Below are 18,367 nucleotides of genomic sequence, written 5' to 3'. Positions count from 1 at the left end.
ATATCAAAAATAGAACGGCAAGCTATATGATAATATATAAAGTATGATGCAGGAGTATACGGTTTACACCATAATGTGTTGAGGTTACAAATACAAATTATATGGTATAATGTTATGTTATAGATTTAAAAACATATCTTTCTAATGGAATCTAAAAATACGGTTTTAATATATTCAGTGAAATATAAAATTACTGCTACATACGTCATACACCTGAAATTAATATTATAAGGATTAAAAATACCTACAAATATTGTATTCTTATTTTTTTTAAATAGCAGCATTTATGAAATACAATTTAGTCTAAATGTTATTATAGAAATATTGCTATTAAAATCAAATATGCTTATAATGTTTATAGTTTATATAAAATATATATAATTAACATAATTAACTACATAAAAAATAAAACGTCCGTGAGTTATATAGTTTACAATAAATTTGTCTAGGTGGGATATCAATGAAGAACGAAATTGTGAATTAGATAAGGCCAATACAACTGATGATTTTTACACACCCATTACAACACATCGTAAAAAAAAAACTATCACTTCCAGCGACCACGTTGCGTTTTATCAAACGTAGTCAGTAACGATCGGTTTCACACACGCGCTTCATACCTCTTTTTGAGAATACAAACTATAAGTGTTTAATGTTTAGTTTGATCGATGATACGCTTCTAAAGTAAATATTTATTAAAACATTTTTTTTTTTTGTTTATATGTAGTTGATTCTCACTTAAATAAATTAAAATTTCAAAATTCAATTTAAAACAGGTAAATGTGAACATATTATAGTTACTACTTTTAATATAATTATTGTTAATATGATTGAGATTAATGAAAAATTGTAAGTATGACCGAATTGATCCTATATTTAAACTTACATTTTTTAAATATCTAATTATGCAATTTATTTAAATTAAAAAATACTAAAAAATTTATGAAGTTTTTGTTACTTAATATATTTTTAATTAATTTGTTAAAATAAAATTCAGTAAATGGTTTTAATAATAAATTTAATTATTAATAATCATAGTTTTTAATATCATCTAAAAATTTAAAATTTTTAATTCACCAGAACATTTTATAAAATTTAATTAAGGAAAAATATTATATATTTGATTGATAATCAAAAAAAAAAAAAAAAATATGTGTAAAAATGTTTGCTAGTTAAATTATTGCTAGTAAATTATGCTAGTAAAATTATTAACAGGATATATAATAGGTACTACAGAAAGTTTTCCAGAAGCCACGTGTGGATTTTCTAGGAATTAAATGGAAAATTCAAAAACTTACCTGTTAAGTGTTTACCATATTATATAAATTATTTTAATATATAAAATAGTTCGTATACAACTTTTTGAACATTAATTTTTACCATAAATTATATTTATAACCATACTGAGAATATCCGAAATTCGTATTAAAAATTAAAATCGTTTCACAATCATGGTATTTTAAGAATAATAAAGACGAAGAATTTGTTTACGGTTTAAATTGATTCAATTATAGTTTGAAATCGTCGATTTTGTATGAAAAAAAAAATCAAACAATATATTTTGATACTTAATTAATTTTGTCGTTGAGATTACGAGAAGAAAAATAATGATAGTAGTTGTATTGTTTATTATTATCACACATAACGTCCATACAGAATGACAAGCATAATTCCTGCACAAAAGACCATATTTTGCAAATCTGCATACCTATTATAATCGCACACCATAAAATATTACGTACACCATGTATGACTGTACCTATAATCGTTATTTAAAGTAGGCACTACTAAGCAGTGTCAATGAACACCCCTTTCAATCAAGCCGTTCAATCCACGTGTTCGTTTTTTATATGTATTACTTATTGTATTTAGTATGTACCGATTGTAAAATATATTCTCTTTCTTAATAAAAAAAAAAACCTATTCGGCGGTATAGCAGCGTACATAATGCTATTACAATATAGTAACAAAATATGTTACTATACTAGCTACACTTGACATTGTTTCAAAAACTTAATAAACACATTTTTTTTCCCAGTTGGTTTCACATTTTTTATTATAAAGAACAATATTTAAACATTAAAAGATATTTAAAATGATAATGTGCCACATGATAACAATTTTAAAGTTCATAGTACATATTATGTATGTAGCATTTTCGTAGTGTAGTTATTATCAATAAGATATTACAACGACATTACTAAAACGGACTAAATTGAATAATTAAATCGTATTTTTAAATCATTTCTGATCATCAAAAAGAACCATAGCCGCCGGGATACTTGATAATATATTTTTGAAATTAAATTTTCACAAGAGATGTAATATAATAACTAATACTGTGTTAAAGAAATGCTAATATTTTATAACACATCTGTGTATCAAATATTGCACTTGTAAATAAAAAGTACCAACTAGTTTTTCGTTAAAAAAAAATATCTATATATAGCAATATTTTATAAAAAAGGCATATTTTAATACAAAAACTTTAAATAGATTTTAAATTGCTTTCTTATCCTATCGATCAACCTCTGGGTTAAACTTTTTATGTATAAATAATTATTTCTATTTAAATTTGTTAAATATAAAGGAGATGTAATTTCCTTAAATTGAATAAAATCGTATTAAATAATTGATATAGTTGACAAACGAAACGCAATTTATTGTTTACAAAATAACTTTAATATTAAATATTATTAATCAAGTATTTAACCACTGCTATAGTATAAAAATAACATGTTTTAGAAAAATAAAATATATGAACGAATGACGTACTGCTCCAAAATGTATTTTTTTTTAAAAAATTAAATAATTTGCAGTTGTGAATATTCTTATACATTTTTAAATTCTGAGCAGAACGAATAATTTAATCTTAATTTATTTTAAAATCGTTGTATGTTTTCAACGTGTACATCATCACTATTTTAAACTGTAAGAATGGATAGAACTTTTTACTAGGAAAAACTAATTTAGTTAGTACTTTAGGGAATCAAAAGAAAATATCTTTGTTTTTCAGTACGTTTATTAAAAATTGAGGAAAACAAAGTTATTAGGAGAAAGTAGGAATTTCTATGTAAAACTGGTTTTCAAAAAATCTGTTTTTTATTTTATTGTAATGCGAATAATGTAAGATACAATATGAAACTTTAAAGCAAATGCTAATATTATAATTGTTTGTAAATAGTAATATTTAAACTTTGTTTGCTATATTAATAAACAAAACAAAATTTAAAATTACTATAATAGTAATTTTAAATTTTTGTTTTTTTTTTCTTAATGAATACCTATAAAAATGATTTTGCTGATTTTAAAAAATGCTTAAAAATATAAAACAAGGTTTCTTATGAGTTTTTATTAAATCAAATTAAAATGTTAATGATACAAATGTACGATATTTCATTATTAGCATTTAAAATTAAAATAATAAATTCATCAAAATTAAAAATTTCGTAAATTGTTCATAGATAGTTAAAAATTTAGAAAATGTTTATAGCTATTGTTTTAAAATTGAATTTACTGTTCAAATTTTTCAAAGGTTCATACTGAAAATCTAAAAATCTAAAAACGTATAATAAAATTTTTTTTTACATAATAACTAAATTAGGTATTTAATTTTAGATTACCTGCAATTTGGTTTTGTTTATTATATTTCAAAATACTATTCATTGGAACTTGAAACTTTTAACGTATAATATTATATTTTACACATAATGAAATTATTAAATGCATATATTTTCGAAAAAATATTAATTCCAAATACTGTATCATATAAATATTATTAATTTAAATTGTTTTATCAATAAATACAAAATAGAATTCTTTATAGTTATGTATTATTTAATACGTATATGTATATTAATGTATACTATTTTTATCCAATTATATATTTGTCTATACTTTTCTATGCAATACTATTATATTATATAAAATATCGTATAAAGGTCATACATTTTCTAGTTTACAAATAAAACTGGTTTTTTTATCATTATATTATTATGTGTGCAGCTGTGGATGACTTGCATGCCCAATAAATATTTAAAACGCCTAACGTAGGTAAGTTATACAATAACGTAAATTACTATTAAATAATTATATTTAATAAATATTATGTATAATATTCAATACATTATTATGTAATTATGTTTACGTTTTATGTTCAATCGTTTTGCCTCGTTTAATAAAGCAATTTTCAAGTTTAGCGGGCTTACTCTGAAATTTATTGTAATATAATTTGATTTTCGCTGAATTCAGGGTATTTTGCAGTATTGCGGGTCCAAATTCCCCTCTATCCTCAAAATTATGCCCTCGCGCCTCCGGTGGCGTTCACTTTATACAATGATCTCGACCATAATATGTATATGCAATGCGTGGGTATCGTATTGACCGTATAATAATATTATTTTCATTGTCTATTAATTATTAGTCTACCGATCGACCCCGTCCGTGAAAGGCACCGGACTCGTAAATATATGGAAACACTTTTATACTTACGATTATTCAACGACAAAACCATAGATACTAATGCAGAGATTGTAGGACGGCGGGCGACGACTCACGAGTTGTTCAACAGCGTAGAACAATATATACATCATTACTATTATTATCATTATTATGATCGTTCGTGCACGGTTTTACCTATTACTGATAGTGGGGAAATTACTGACCGTTAGTCGGTGGATATTTAAATATTTCATGGACATGGCTCGAGCCAGAGTCAGGATTCATAGACGGAGGCATACTTTTATTTCGAGTCTCGATCGCCAATTCAATAATATTGCCTATAAGAGACACTGTTGTAAAGAATACTTATAAAATGTATTTAAAGTACATTAGGTATATCAAATATTAATTAGAAAGATGTATTTGTACAACTATCAAAAAAATAAAATAAAATAACAATTTTTTGTAGTAATTACATAGAGATAAATGTATAGTGGTAAACTTATAACATAATAAACTAAGACCTACATTTTGATAATTGTGTCTCTAGTAAATTTAAGGGCTTTTTGGGTATCATATGAGATTTAAAGATTATTAGTAAAAATGAATATAAGTACTTCCTCAAAGCTAATTCATAATAATTACAGCATTACAGCACTGAAATATTATGTCACATAATTTGCAAATCGATAAATAAAACAAATAAAATAATCCATCAGAAAATACAAATTCAAGTATCAATTACTAATAATTAATAACTATTTAATATAAAAAAAAACTTATTTAAAATACTGTTCAAAATACTTAATAATTAAAGTATTTAAAAAATTATCAGATATTCTAAAACATGTTTCAATACTATTACTCAAATATTTTCTATTCAAATACTTTACAACACTATGGAGCAGCAAATACCTTATATAAATGTTACTCACCATTGAGTAACATAACGGCTAGACGACCGAAAGCGTATATTATTATTTGATTTCATCGTCGTTATTGCAATCTAATTGTAGCAGAAAATAAAAAACCCATGTGTTTAATGTAATATAAAACGAAACGGGATTACATTAAAATAGTTATAATTGTCAAATAACTTATAACTAGCATAGTAACTTATGAGTTTTCTTAACGACCTTGTCTAATTGTACCCATCAATAGCAATTTTCAGCGGTGATAACGTTTGCGACAACAATTTGGCGAGCGTAGTTAAAAGTTAAGCTTGTTATTTCCTTTTATATATTATATAATGTGCAATAAAAGAAACCGCTGTTGTACACTTCGCAAATTCATGATAGTGAGGTATCGAACGGATTACACATCAGAAACAATAATATTTGGAAACTTACCGACAAATCTAGTGAATTTGAAGTGGATATTATGGATTGAACCAGATAAACGTTAATCGTAGTATTAAAAAATAACTACCTACTTTTTTTAATGAGCTTATTAAAATGTTAACTATTAAAATTAAAAAAACAAACTACGTTTTTATAATATTGAACGTTCGTGTACAGGGTGTTTCATAAAAAACGAAATTTTTAATTTTGCTATAAATTAATTTTATTTTATAAAAAATACATTATGGTACATAATGGTACATATTATTTCACTATGACTTTAATGATCATAAGTAGGGAACGGATTTATATGTAAATGCATATTTTTATTAAAACAAAATATTTAAAAATCGATAAGAAATATTCATGATTTAAATCATTCCTATTAAAATTATGCTACTTTTGTATTACATATTTTTACATATTTCACTAATTTGTAAATATTTTTAAACATATTTTATCATTTCATCGTTCATACGTTTTCAAGCCATGTTGCAGTGGACAAAAACATCCATTATGAATAATTGTGACAATCCACTTGGAGCAAATATTTAATTGTTATCTTTAGTTTTACCCTGATATTTCTCTACCACCTGAGCCCATAGTTACTAGGTGGGGCACATCGTAGGTAGCTGCTCAATATTATTGTGAACACTTTTCAAAAATACAAGAAATTATTTCAAAAATTTTTTTTTTTTTTTTTTATTTGAAAATATATACAATCTGTATTTAACTATACAATAAGTAATATTGATGATTTATATACAAAACTGGACGGCTTGATAGAAGGGAGTGTCCAAACAACACTACTTCAATAATTTCAAAATTAGATCCAGAAACTTCAATCGCTATTGGAAAATTTCAAAATATTATGCAAAATGAAACATTGAAAAATAATTTAATTTTCATTTCAGTGAATTTTAGTTTTATTGCACATACAATTACAAAATTGGAAACAAAAAATATATCCTTAAATGATAGTATGCAAATTGTTGAATCGGCGATTGTAAAATTAAAACTCGTAAGCGGACCCATAGGAGATGTTGTAAAAAAGAAAATTCATGCCGTTACAGAAAAAAATCCAGGCTATATTGATTTTAAATCAATCAATTTGAAAAATATATTTTGTAGGTAAAAATGTCGATGGCCAATGTATGGTATGGCAACATGGCTTGAAAACGTATGAACGATGAAATGATAAAATATGTTTAAAAATATTTACAAATTAGTGAAATATGTAAAAATATGTAATACAAAAGTAGCATAATTTTAATAGGAATGATTTAAATCATGAACATTTCTTATCGATTCTTAAATATTTTGTTTTAATAAAAATATGCATTTACATATAAATCCGTTCCCTTTAAATAATATATTGATACTAATAATTATAATAGTAACTAATAATATAGTTAATGTGGTGTTTTTGTAAAAATTAATTCAACTATATTACTGGTATTAATTTGAAATTTCAAATGATAATCAATATGTTTTTATACATATATATATATTTAATAATTATATTCAAAATTTAAAATATCTATCACGTGCACTGTAATAGATTCAATGACATGACGATGTACACTCGATACTCGAAGACTACTTAAAGCAAAGCATTTTTTATATGTTTATTTTACTTGTTATTTGTTATTTTGTTTCTAACTATCATATTGTTGATAAATTAACCGATTGGGTTTTTTTAATTCTACAGCATTTAAATGTCTCAATATTATACCATAACCATATGATGTAGTATAATAACCATTCAAATATAGAATAATTTTTTATTACCTTAAAGTTATTAGTTAATAGTCCATAATATTAAAAAGATCATATATAAGTATATTTAATATTTGCATACTCGTTTAAATTTATAATAATATTTAAAGTATAATAATACATTTTTAAACTATAGGTGTCTAATAGAAATGAATTATAATTGGTATATAATTATAACAATATATTGATATAAATTTAACTTACATTTCCGTGTATTAAGATACTAATTGTAACATAATTTTTATATCACAAAAACTAGATAATTAAAATCGTATTACTTTTAAAAATATTTCTTACGCGTTATACTGACGTTTAAAAATCTATTGTTGTTGTTGTTCTTATTATTTTTATTCGTTCTTATTTAATAAAAATATTAAACAATTATATAAAGTATTTATTATTATAAAGTAATTATAATTGAATAATATATAAAAGAATATTTAAATTTTTTCAAAATTATATTATTTTATAAACCGTTTAGACGATAAACAATTAGCTTATAATAATATTTAAAAATTAAAATTCTTTTTTACTTGATTTAAAACGGTTAATGAACACAAACAAACCTAATATGACCTATTTAACAATATGCTTACTTATAAATAAATGAATGTGTGATGTATCTAATTACACTGTGAAAGAATTTTTTAGCACAATGGTAAGTGAGAACTATGTACGTGTTTTGATTTTTATTTTAAACATTTGTTCAACATCAGCGACCATGTCATTAATTGATACAGTGATAATTTTTAAATTAAGTACACAATATTATAAAAAAATATTTGAGCAAAATCAGTTTCATTAATTACATAATATTATTGTCTGCTTTTGTTACAAGTTGGCGAGGATTTCTTGTCAAATTTTCAGTTATTGTGTGTCATAATTTGGTATATTTTTGCCTGTTGGCATTTGATAAAATAATATGAGTTCAATTGAGATTTATATACGAAAAAATAGTAATTAAGAGGAATCTACACGTTGGTTTTGAGATGTTAGATGTTGAGTGTTTTGATAGTTTAATCACAAAATATAATTATATAGATTAATACTGTAATATATTTGTTGGATTAAAAAAAAAAAAAAAGCCTATAATAAAATATTACCACATTTGAACATTTGAAAAGCATTTAATTAAAATTCTTTAGTTGTATGTCTAATCATAGTTATCTTAATCTATGTATTTCATAAATTTTAAAATAAATTATGTAATATAATTTATACGCCATATTATATCATAGTATTTCAACTATTATAATAACTATAATAATCCATAATTACTGTGAATCGAAAATTCACCAATCTTATTATTTAGTTTGTTTGTCAGTCGATGTTAAATAGGTAAGTATAAGGAATTAATATTAATAACGCCTTATGAGAAAGTCACGTCTGCCTTAGGCCTCTTAAAACTATTACACGGGAACATAATATTTCACCCAGTGCTGTACACAAGAATCGTATGCGCGCGTATATAATGGTATATGTATATAATATATAAATATACATACGCATATTCACGTACACACGTACATTATGTTTACTAAAAATAACTTTAATGTATCCGTAAGTAAAGCAAATATTAATAACCAAGTTTATTACAAACGTGCGCAAGTAGACTTCATATTCGTCTATACCTGAGAGACATACGCATTACACAGTAAAATATACAATTATTTACAAACCATAAAATAATATTTTTTAAATATATAATTATGTTTACACGCTATCATCAAATTAATGAAATAAATATAAAACAGACATGCAAGGTATTTTAGATTCTGAGATTATATTGTATCTATACTGGCTTTAGAGTGATTTGTCTGTTTTTTTTTTTTATCCAGTCATCGATTAACTTAATATATACATTAAATTTGATGAAATTATACTTCTATATGCTATGAAAACTGACTTACAATGTAAATACAACTTTAGGAAATTATATCAAAATATTTATGTTACATGTTTATATTATGTTTTTTGTTGCATTAGATTGTATTAGTACAAAAATGTTTGTTCAATAGAATTTATTTTATGAATTTGTTAAAATAATCATATAATTACCTTAATAACATGACACAATTATCTCTGAAAATGTTGAGAATATGAATAAAGTTATTAACAAAGAACTAGATCCATCCAAGACTGTTATTAAAATGTTGTTTTTCTTTAATATTTGTATGTACTCCTTTTTGTTTAAATTTGAATTTAAATATTAAAATATTAACTTAATTTTACCTGTTAAAAGAGTTATATTATAATATATTATACTCGCATTACTTATACCTATTTAATTAAAAAATACTGCTTATGTTCTATGTAATTTATTTATTTTTTGATTTTTATTAAATAAGAGTGGGTTCATACACTAATTATTTAATGAGTTAAATTATTTAAATTCCTTTTATTCATAATAGATAACAAATTAATTAAAATAAAATGACTTGTAAAGAATTTAATCCACCAGTAGTAGGTATTTACAACCATTGATTTGCAGGAAAAAGAACGCTTTAAATCAAATTCAGTATTTAATAAAATATATTTAAGTAAATAAATGTTGAAATACTTTTGTATAAAAAATTAAACATGTAGATTTTTATCTATGTTCAGCCATTTTATTGATGTTTATATCTCAATAATAATTTTATGCACAACTAGAAAATTTCTCAAAAACATTTTCTTCTAAAATGTTAAACAAAACGACAATAGTGTGATATTTGTTATCAAAAATATATCTTCATACAATTGTCATGCTAACTATGAAAAATTTATAAAAATTAACAATTATAACATTACCCAGAGTGTTTCTTTAAATTAATTTGTTTAATATATTGAAAAACACAAAAAAAAAATACCAATAATAAGGAAATTATTGATCAATTTAATTTAAACCCTACTATTGAATAGTCTTTTATTATACGGTTAAGGACGATTAGACTGTACACAGCTTAAATAATAGTCATCATTTTTTAAAAATTAAATGGACTTGTTAATTTGTATTATTAAATATAATTATTCATGTCACTCATGTTGGTTATGTCTTGTACCTAAAAGATTTTTTGATATTAATAAAATTATGTAAAATAAAACAGTTTTTAAAAATCAAATTCATTACACATACAATTAACACTCAAAAAAAAAGGTAGTTAATAAGCATAATAAATATTTTAAATTTTAAAAAAAAAGTAATATTTTTGGAAAATAATAATTATTAATATATTTTTCATTCCCATTAATGCTAATATTTCAAATTATTACCACCTTTTTTATACATATATTAAAACTTAAATCAAGTAATGTCTATAAGTAATAATACATTTTAATACTTTAATAACGTATTGATGTTTTAAGAATCGACGTTCGTATTATATTATTATTTGCATTTATCTAGTTATGTAATTGCTCCAATTTGTGACTCATTATATTTGCAAAGTAACAAATATATTATTTCATAATAATAACCAATTAATTTTAAATACGCAATGCTAATTAATTATTTTAACATGACGGTGCCAGTAATAGGCAATGACACCGAATATAAAAAATATTTACTTAATATTGACTATTATTAATAAATTATTATTATTCATTATATGTCTACCTTAATGATGTTGATTTTATTCGTTAATAATCATTCACTCTTTGTACAAAATCTATTTTAGTTTCAATAAAAATATATTTTTATTTGTCCATTGTATCGAATACCTAAGCTTCTTTGATTAATTAAAAAAGTGTAAATACACAATACAGAAGAAAAAAATGAAAGTGGTAAAAATGTATATATGTCTATTATATTCCCCGCTTAAAACAATTAAATGGTTATATGAAAACATTTGTACTTGAATACATTGTACTATGTCACAATTTGTTATGTGTTTTAATAATATTTAATACTAATATATTTAAATAGTTAATGCACAATAGAAAAGATTGCACAAAACATAAAATATCAAATATCAAATTTAAAAATCAACATCTATTATGTTTAAGTTAATGTTTACTTTTTTATACATATCTATAATATATATAGATTATGATATTTAAAACTCATATGAAAGGTATGATTAAAAAAAAAAAAAACAACAACAACTAAGTAAAAATAGATATAATTATAGGTACTACTTTATTGAAATAAAACCCTCATTAATGTCATTCAATTGTTTTAATATAAATTATTAAATTAAATTCATATTATTATTATTTTGTATAACACTATAAAGCATATTTTGACTTATATTGACTGTGAATTATTTAATTATTTAATACACTTAACAACAACTTATATATTTTTATATCTTTATTCTATTTATATAAAAATATAATCAACTAAAATATCAAATTATAACAATATTTCAACCACATGGTTTATTTTAAAGCATATGCAAAACATATTTTGCGTAATTATTGGGGAAGTTATATGCGCGCTTGAAAATTATATTATCGTATAGAGTTGATATTTTACTTATTAATATTTTACAAAATATAGTTATATCAGATGCTGGTATTATTCTAATGAATTGCTATTATTTTGTATTAGGCATGTAAATTAAAATTTTCTTTGACAGTCGAACGGTCTACAAGTTAGATATTTAAAACTGTAATTATTTACAACAATATATTTGGTGCCGACGGTGCCGTGTTAAAAGAACGTCTTACTAGCACATGTTGTCTCCGTGTTACAAACGTATAATATAGTAAATTTTCATTTATCAGAATCGTGTGTTGTCATCTTTAATGTTATAATAGTATCCTATTATTAAACATCATATTTATTAGTAAGATCATTATCTGTGTTTGTACGTTGGATTTTTGCTGTATTTTAATTTTCAAGCTGGTTATAAACATTTTTGAATAGTTATTTTTCATACTCACAACTTGTGTAAAGAGCCCGTAGTTCAAGACACTGCAATACATCATGTTTGCACATATAATTATTTAACAACGAGGCTAGCACGTTTATTATATTTGTCGAAGTCGAGAAGGTTGTGAGAAGTTAGATATGCCTAAAGAACTTAACACTGTTGTTACTTTGAAAAATAATTAAAACGCTATTATTGACACAATTAAATTATTAAGCTTTAATAAACAAAATTATTATTTAATATTTAAGCTTCTAGCTGACAACGACTTATGAGTTATGATATAATTGACTGTATGGTGTGTCTACGAACGATACAAACAAATTTGGACACTGATAAGTAATTGTAAGTCATGAAGTGTGAATATAATCTTCGAAATAAAGAGCATTTTATAGTTTATACGAGTCCTAACGTTAGAACCGTATATATAGTGGTGTAATGTTGCCTCGTACTATTCTAATGTAGGCATATTTTGTTCTAATATTAAGTTAATTGTGCCGAGTAGGTATACTAATATTATATTACCGTCAACGGAAACACGATGTTTCTATTACAATCTTTGCACAATTAGTATTTAGAACTACGTACTCTTATTGCACGTACACCATTATAATAACTATAACAATATATTAAAGCTAACTGTATTAGCTTAAAAAATAAAATATTGTAATGAACTAACGTACAAACTCATATAATGTTCTTGCTATTATCTTATTAATTTAATCATATCACACACAATAAATTAGTTTGGTTAAATCCAATTCGATATCGTTGTTAAATTGAAATCATTGTCGAATTCGACAAACTATTCCAAGTACATCGTATCGGTATTAAATTGGTATTGCATATAATTTATTTTTTGATCATACTTCGAACCTCCAAACATTACTTTTATAATGGATAATAATTTATAATCTTATAGCCACCTATAATAATTATTATATCATAAAATAGTTTATAATTTATAATTCGTATAAAATAATAATAAATAAATTAAATTTTATATATTATTGCTAAAACAAAATTATTGTAAACGAGTAAAATACAACCAATATTATTTTCTTATTCTTGGTAAGTGACAATTTATTTATACATATAATATATATATCATAAGGATTTTAATATTGACCGTATTATTATCATGTTATTTTGAAGAGTAATGGACATTTTTCACTTATAACCCTCCCTCCAATTCAAGGACTAGCTAAAATCAAACTGTAAATTATAGTTTCACACTTCTTAATTAAGTAATATTATATTTTATTATTAATTAGAATATTTTTAGATAGGTAGCAATTGAAACATATTATTATAATTTATAATATAATCAAAACTAAAGTTTATCTTTTCATAAATATTCTATTTTTAACAGAAATAATTTCGAATTTTCACCCGTACTTAAATAACAATTTTACACATTTAATTAATTATTAATTATTATACGATTCGGTAAAATATTCCTAAGAAAAATTGCAGTTATAATAATTATTTTGAAGTAGGTAAATTAAAATTCTTACTGTATTGTCGCAGCGTTTATGATAGGTAGTTTACTAATTATGCTAATTATTGTGATATAGTGTTAAAAATAAATAAAAGCATTAAAACAACTATAAAACAAAAAAACAAATTGTAACCCGATACCAGTAATCGTCCAACAACTAAACGAAAGCCCAAACATACGAACAGTTGTGTTCAGTTAGTGACAACGTGCAGCATGAATAGTTTAACTCTCCAGGTACATGATTCATTTCTTCATAATTATAAATATTTAGTAATACAGCTTCATGATATTAATCTATTCGTTAATTATATTTTGATGATATTGTTGTTTTTTTTTTTTTTTTAATAGTTTAATATATTAAGCAAAAATGAAATTGCATGTAAAGCATTCCATTTAAATGTCTAATGTCTATACTGATTCAAACATTTTTATTTATATACATATTAATATATATATATATTTTTTTTTTAATGTTATCATTATAATATTTTAAGTTTTTAAAATTCGATATACATTTTTAATTTAGCATTCCAAAACAAAATATTTTACTGAGTATTTAATTCGATACATTCAAATTGAATTTTGAATGAAATAGATTTTTTTTATTATTTATGAGTATTAAAAATTTGATAAATTGGTTACGGTTTGAACTATTGGAAATTCCAGGCATGATAAAGATTCTGATTCCGAGAATAACGAAAATTCTCGAAAATCACCATTTTTTTAATTATTATTTTTGTTAATATTGACAGTTATATATTCTGATTTAAATACGTTTTACATACGTATATTTATAATATTTTGTTCATTCATATAATGAAAATATTAAAATCTATTACAACATTTTGTACATAGTAGTCATTTGTCGTAAGGCACATTTAAGCCTGTTAGCTGGACAAATTAGTAATTTTGATAAATAATTAACTTTAGATTATTCATTCGTATCGTAGTACTTAAGCTCCAACAACATATTATTCACAGTATGATATAATAGGCCAGTGATTAGATCCATATTCATTTGATATAATAATCGATAATTTGAATAAATGGTAACGTTAAGTTTTATATATTAGTATTTTACCTCAAGTTGCTTATAATATAGGTATTTCTAATTCCTATATGCTAGAATATAAACTAGGGCGTTAAAACCTCCCCTTTTTTAAAGATCATCCGAAAATATTTTCATGATTTCGATAAACTTAGATAGCCATTAGTTATTATTAAAACTATGTCGCTATGATTTTGTAGGAAAATGCATATTTTTTTTATTTTTTTTTTGGCGATTGAGTAATTTGTGATTTGCTTTGTGAGTACCTATACATAATTTGAAATATGTAACAACGAATCCATTTATAAAATCTTAATTTTGTATTTTTTTTTTTTTTTGACGTTTTTAAATAGGTCATTGTTTTTTGCATTTGTAGGTCATATTTACCTTTTTTAGTTCAATCTCCGGCATTTTTAATTAAATTCCGCCAATTATAATCTTTGAAAACTTTTTTTCTCTTTACACAATTTTAAAAAAATTAAAAAATGTTTCACGTGCAATTCAAACGCAATCAACAATTTTTATTTTTTATTAAATAAACACATTTTTATGAAAACCATTTTAAGTACATTTTATACCATAATTATTGGTATTTTATATTGAATTGTTTTAAACATTTTATTGCATTTTTAAGATTTTTGTGCATTATTTAATGATATTTATTATACTTGTCTGTAGTATTTCGGTTTTCTTCATATCTATTTATTAGAGATTTTGAACTTATATAATTTTTTATCCTTGAACTATTTTTATATTTTAAGTTTTAAATACAATATTAAATTAATTAAATAATCGTATAAAATTCAACTTTTACGCATAAAAATTCTTTTAAAAACATTCTGATTCGAAATAATCATTTAAAAATGTATGTTTTCAATTAAAAACATATAAAATTGAAAAAAAAACATTATACTGATAAAAACTGTAATAATATAACTTAAAATGATTTAACTTTTAATTCGTTGAAGACCTGTCATGCGTTTATTGGTTATCTGCTTAATAGTTTTGTGCATAATAATTGTTAAATAACATTGTTATATATTACATTTAAAAATTGTACCTATTTATAAACAAAAAAATAAGTTTTTTTTTTTTAATTTAAATAAATTTAAAGTGAAATTAATATAAACGGTGTGACTTATTATCTATGCAGTTTGTATAATCAACTCGATAATTAGACATATCTGTCAAAATTTTATATATGTCGTATTTAATAATTTAATATTAAAATAATACCTAATTATAAAGGCAACATTTCGTATTCAAAATATATTCATATTTTTAAACATGTATTAGATAAACATTTAGAAAATACAACATGTTCGATAGTATTTAAAAAAAATCTAGATAACTATATATTATTATAATTATAATACAACTACAACATTTATCAATTTATAAATACTCGAATGCTCTAAATTTGCATTATTACAAATTTTAACAAACGCACACACACGCATATTAATACTTGACTTTTATAAATTAATTAATACGAATACAATTAATTAGCTAAAGGTTATTGATTTTTTTTTTTTATCGTAACAAAGGTTATATAGATTTAATGCTAGATTTCCATGTAGGTATAATAAAAAATAAAATTGTTAGTTAGGTATTATCATGAAGGTCGAAAATGGTTAATTAGTAATAAAAATATACCTATATTTAAATATTCTTTTAATACGGAGTTAAATAATCGTAAATATTCAATTTAATTCATACAACAATATACTATGAAAATACTCCTTTATGTCCTCAAAACAATTTAGCTTATTTCCAATAATTGGTGTTCTTGGTTATTTTAGTTTACTTGACGCACGCACATATTGTATTATACTATACATTAATGTGGGTATGGTCACTCGTAATATTTGTACCATTTTCATAATACTCATTATGTGTGCTCTTCCAGGGTGACATTTTATTTTGAATGACATACAGACCAATTAGTATACACACGAATTCACACAACGACAGACATGGAGGTATCAACATTTTTAGTATTCACTACGTGGCTCGTTTCTATTCAGCAGTGTCTTACAATAAATTTAAACGCACTAGCATATCTTGGTGAACGTTATCGCACAAATCTTATACAATTTCGAGAAGACTCATTATTCGGTAATAAGCCGATACTTGATGAATATGACTTTATCGTAGTTGGATCGGGGGCGTCAGGCGCTACGGTTGCCAGGAGGCTAGCTGAAGTACCGGAATGGAAAATATTATTGCTCGAAGCGGGCAAACAGGAATCATTGGCTACTTCAGTTCCAGCTATAGCACATTATTTTCAATTTACAGATTTCAACTGGGCTTTCAAAACCGAAGAGGAACCGAACGCCTGCCATGGCGTTGTAAATAAAAGATGTTTATGGCCACAAGGTAAAGGTCTAGGTGGAAGTACAATCATTAACAATAATATATACACTCGAGGCAACGTGAGAGATTTTGACCGTTGGGCCGAAGCAGGCAATCCTGGATGGTCCTACAGAGATGTTTTACCGTATTTCTTAAAAAATGAAGACGTGACTATTCCAGAATTAAAACGTTCTCCATACCATGGTATTGGTGGACCAATGCCAATAAGTTATTCTCCTTTTAAATCAAAATTAGTAGAAACGTTTCTTGAATCCGCCCCACAAGTTGGGTTAAATGTAGTGGACTACAATGACCCGAATAGCCACGTTGGCTTTTCAAGGATTCAAGGTACGATAAACTACGGTAGACGGGTCACATCGGCCAAAGCGTACCTGCGAACGAACCTGACAAACTTGCATATTGTTGAAGGAGCTTTTGTCACAAAAGTACTGATTGACCCCAATACCAAAGTCACATTAGGCGTAGAATTTGAAAAGGAAAATAGAAGACGAAGAGCCCTAGTCAGAAAAGAAGTGATCTTGTCAGCGGGTGCTTTCAACACACCTAAACTCTTAATGCTGTCAGGCATTGGACCTAAAGAACATCTCGAACCACTGGGAATAAAGACTATAAGCGATCTGCGCGTTGGTGACAACTTACAAGAGCATCCTTCGTATGCAAACTTAGCGTTTACTGTAAATCAAACAGTGGGCTTAATACCTGAACGTATTTACAAACAATCGATACGCGAGTTCTTCAATTTTTTCGATGGTAACGGCTGGCTCACAACTATGGGCTGTGAAGGTCTTGGATATGTGAAAACAAAATACAACAAGGATCCTGGAGACGTTCCGGATATTGAATACATTTTTATTCCTATGTCTCTTGCCGGGGAAGAAGGTCTAGGAAATAGCTTATTGAGAAGGAGCATGGGAATACCAGACAGTGTTCATTATGATCTGCATAAGGGCATATTCAATAAAGACGGATGGTCGATATGGACTATGCTCATGTACCCAGAGAGTAGAGGACAAGTATGTTAAATATTTTA

At 24.3% G+C, this 18,367-nt stretch overlaps 1 protein-coding gene across 3 annotated transcripts in view; it reads left to right on the top strand.

The window, feature by feature from the left end:
• The first annotated feature begins 575 nt into the window (after positions 1-575).
• Positions 576-18,367, top strand: part of LOC114125362 (glucose dehydrogenase [FAD, quinone]-like) — a 19,438-nt gene continuing 1,646 nt past the window's right edge. The window contains exons 1-2 of one of the 3 annotated variants that reach the window (XM_027988977.2): positions 576-776; positions 16,871-18,350. In XM_027988977.2, coding sequence (XP_027844778.2) covers positions 16,938-18,350 — 1,413 coding nt within the window. In that variant the 5' untranslated portion in view covers positions 576-776; positions 16,871-16,937. Of the gene's footprint in view, positions 777-13,991; positions 14,148-16,870; positions 18,351-18,367 lie in introns of those variants that run through there. The other 2 variants (XM_050198930.1, XM_050198926.1) reach the window with 2 other exon arrangements.

This window comes from Aphis gossypii, chromosome 1 (genome assembly GCF_020184175.1).
Source record: "Aphis gossypii isolate Hap1 chromosome 1, ASM2018417v2, whole genome shotgun sequence".
NCBI classification, from domain to species: domain Eukaryota; kingdom Metazoa; phylum Arthropoda; class Insecta; order Hemiptera; family Aphididae; genus Aphis; species Aphis gossypii.
Note: the sequence above shows the minus strand (reverse complement) of the source record. Positions and strands in the feature narration are given on the sequence as shown.